The sequence below is a fragment of the Egretta garzetta genome, unplaced genomic scaffold (assembly GCF_000687185.1).
Source record: "Egretta garzetta isolate BGI_Z169 unplaced genomic scaffold, ASM68718v1 scaffold567, whole genome shotgun sequence".
NCBI lineage: Eukaryota > Metazoa > Chordata > Aves > Pelecaniformes > Ardeidae > Egretta > Egretta garzetta.
The window spans coordinates 284,108-287,185 of record NW_009260348.1 but is presented as its reverse complement, the minus strand read 5'-3'; the positions used below and the strand labels follow the sequence as shown (position 1 = coordinate 287,185).

The 3,078-nt window shown below is 46.5% G+C and overlaps 1 protein-coding gene across 2 annotated transcripts in view; it reads left to right on the top strand.

Annotated features, from left to right (window-relative positions):
- The window catches only part of COPE (COPI coat complex subunit epsilon), a 17,437-nt gene that overhangs the window by 2,970 nt on the left and 11,389 nt on the right, over positions 1-3,078 (top strand). Inside the window, exons 6-9 of one of the 2 annotated variants that reach the window (XM_035898170.1) lie at positions 1,109-1,264; positions 1,534-1,602; positions 2,101-2,175; positions 2,678-2,759. In XM_035898170.1, the coding sequence (XP_035754063.1) occupies positions 1,109-1,264; positions 1,534-1,602; positions 2,101-2,175; positions 2,678-2,725 (348 nt within the window). In that variant the 3' untranslated portion in view covers positions 2,726-2,759. Of the gene's footprint in view, positions 1-1,108; positions 1,265-1,533; positions 1,603-2,100; positions 2,176-2,677; positions 3,044-3,078 lie in introns of those variants that run through there. The other variant, XM_009642767.2, reaches the window with a different exon arrangement.

Genomic DNA, 3,078 nt, shown 5'->3' with positions numbered 1-3,078 from the left:
GAAACCCATCCCCCCTTGTCCTGTCACAGTTGGCCCTACTAAAAAGCTTGTCCCCACCTTTCCTCTGGGCCCCCTTTAAGCCCTGACCGGCCGCACTCCGCTCTGCCCACAGCCTCCTCTTCTCCAGGCTGAACACCCCCAACTCTCCCAGCCTGGCCTTGTTTTCATTGGGTTTAGGTTTTCTTTTTTTTCCCCCTTCCTTCAAGTACACAGAAAATACTGACCGCTGGCTTCACAAGCTTGCCGACTGTTTTGTTCGTCCTCCTTTCATCCACGCTCCTTAGCCTTCAGCTCGCACAGCGCTAAACCACGCTTAAACAATTCACAAGACATTATACATAAAATGGAAAGCTGCAGTGTTAGTAGCATCTAGAGCTTGCAATTAAACTCCTAGGGAAAAAAAAACGCAATTCCCTGCTTAGAGCAGACTGTTTTGTGAATCGGACAAAAGCATACGGTGTTCAGCAGTCCAGATAATGGGGTGATTGAAAACAAGGAGTCTCCTAAAATTCAGTCAAGTCCAAGGTTATGCATGCAGTCATCTGTTACACTGCTAAGTTTTTTTTTTTTTTTTTTTTTTTTGCTTTCACTTGGTTTTGTTACGAAATCTCTCATACATGGCCCTTGCCTTACAGTAGCGTGGGGCTAGATTTTCCTGAAGGTTGTCGTTTCCACAAGGGGTCCCACCTCTGACTGGTGGAAGCTGCTGCATGCGGAACCTTTCTGAAGCTGGAACTTTCTGAAAAGCCAGGTGTCCATACCTGTGTTATAATTATAAATCCCATTTCATAATCCTTTATTATGTCAAACATCTGAAGTGGTTCTTCTGAAGTGGTTTCTTTTCCTATTTTAACAGAAACCTGGATCTTTTGATCATTTAAGTGGTTCTTAATCTTTTTGCATTTCTTTCATCTACATCTGACAGTGATCTGTTGTGGTACAGGTGATGACATGGATGCCAGCAGCTGTTAGCATTGGTTCTTACACGCTTTATGGCTGTGCTTTACAACAATGAACTTTGTGCCTAGTCCTTCAACCATGGCAAGACCCTACAGGCTTCTTAGCAACATGTAATGAAACGGTGGGTGTTTGTCTCCTCCCTTTGCAGGGCGGTGAGAAGCTACAAGATGCCTATTACATCTTCCAGGAGATGGCAGACAAATGCTCCTCCACTCTCCTCCTACTGAACGGACAAGCAGCCTGCTACATGGCTCAGGGCAAGTGGGACGATGCGGAGGGAGTACTTCAGGAGGCGTTGGACAAGGTGCTTTTGGTTTTGCCAGGCAGATTTGCTCTCCTGGGGACACAGAGTAAAGCAGCAAGGACTTTCACTGTTAAACTTTGTGACAACACGGGTATATTGATACATACCTCTGGGGGTGGTCGCTGTTAATACCTGCCTGTTCTTCTACTTTGCCTTTCCAGTAAAGCTGTGGGTTTGGCGGAACTTGTTCTTGCAGAACTGTGCTGGTTGTTGCACTTGGGCATGGTAGAGCTAAGTCAGGTTGCTCAGGTGACTGTTCTTGTTTTCAGGACAGTGGCCATCCTGAGACCCTGATCAACTTTGTTGTCCTGTCCCAGCACTTGGGCAAACCACCAGAGGTGAGGCTTGTTTTATTCTGTTCGGCAAGCAGGTATGATCAACCTCCTCCTGCTGCTGAGAGCAGGCTGTGTGCTCCCGGTGCGCGTGGTAACTTTGCTTGGGTTTTGCAGTTTCCTATGTTGTCGTTAGGATTGGCATTAACAAAATAAAACAGTTGTGGGGCGCGGGGGGCTTGCATCTTCAATGCTCAGTAAAGTGTTTGTGGAAATACAGGTGTAGACAGACTTGAGAGGAAGGCCTGGAAAAAGAAAAAGAAATCTCTTGAGTTCCGAGTTCAGTTCTTGCTGATCGTTTTCTTGAACCCACTACTTAAGGTCTGGTTTTTAAGTGCAGAGCACGCAGAGGTCTTGCTGGGTTTAGCTGGGGCTGCTACCATTCAGGACGCTGAAAAAATCGGGTCTTTGCTCACTACAAATACATTGAAGTGTGATGTTTTAAACTCTTGGCTTCTCCTCATGTCATCTCAATTTTTAAATTCCTCTCTCTCCTCCCATCAGGTTACAAATCGCTATTTGTCACAGTTGAAAGATGCCCATAAAAATCACCCGTTCATAAAGGAGTATCAGGCGAAGGTATGAACCACTTCCTAATGCAAAGTTGAAATTATCTGGCCTCACACCAGTGTCTGATGGGGCGCGTGGATGCAGTGGCTGCACTTCTGAGGGGGCAGGTCTGTCGCGTCACTTGCCAGCGAATTTTCTAGCCCCTGGGAGAGATGTTGGGAAACACAAGCCAGGTGTGATGTACCCAAACTTGGTGAGATCTGGAAAGAACAGCTCTGAGATACGGGCTCTTAATCCGAGTCAGAAGTTTGTTACCGTCAGACATTACACTCAAATAGAGGAAATGTCCTTCTGGGAGAGAGAATCTGGGGAGGGGGAAAGAAGGATAAAAATAATAGCGGTGGGAAAATGGAACAAATTGGGGGGAAAAAAAAGAACTGATGGAGGTGCTCTTGCTGCTTAGAATTGCTTTTGCCTTGCTGAGCTGTGATAGTTGTGTTCTCTTCAGGTTTTGTGAAATTTTCAGTAAAGTTTGAGGTTTGTTCATTTTGTTTCTGTTTCTGATTCAAAGGAGAATGACTTTGACCGGCTGGCCATGCAGTATGCCCCGAGCGCGTGAGGAGAGGGGACCGAGGCTGCGGACCCGCTCTGCGGTACCTTGGGAACTGGGGTTGATGTGCAAAACCTCTCTGGTAACATGGAAAAAAATGCCCCCTGCAAGTCGGTCTGGCTTAACTTGCTGTGGCAGGGTCTTGCAGTCCAGCAGGCCGGTGCTAAGCCTGTATATAACGTGTAGCTACCGGAATTTGGTAGCCGAAAAGCCTGTGTTCTGGCTTACCTGGGTCCTGAACTCTGTTTAAAATACAGTGCAAATCAGAGTATGCAACACCGTACCTTAAACATTCCTAATAAAGCCTTTTCTGGATCTGTCTGCCCCTTCATTTCTGGAATTCAAGTAATTCCAGTCTTGGC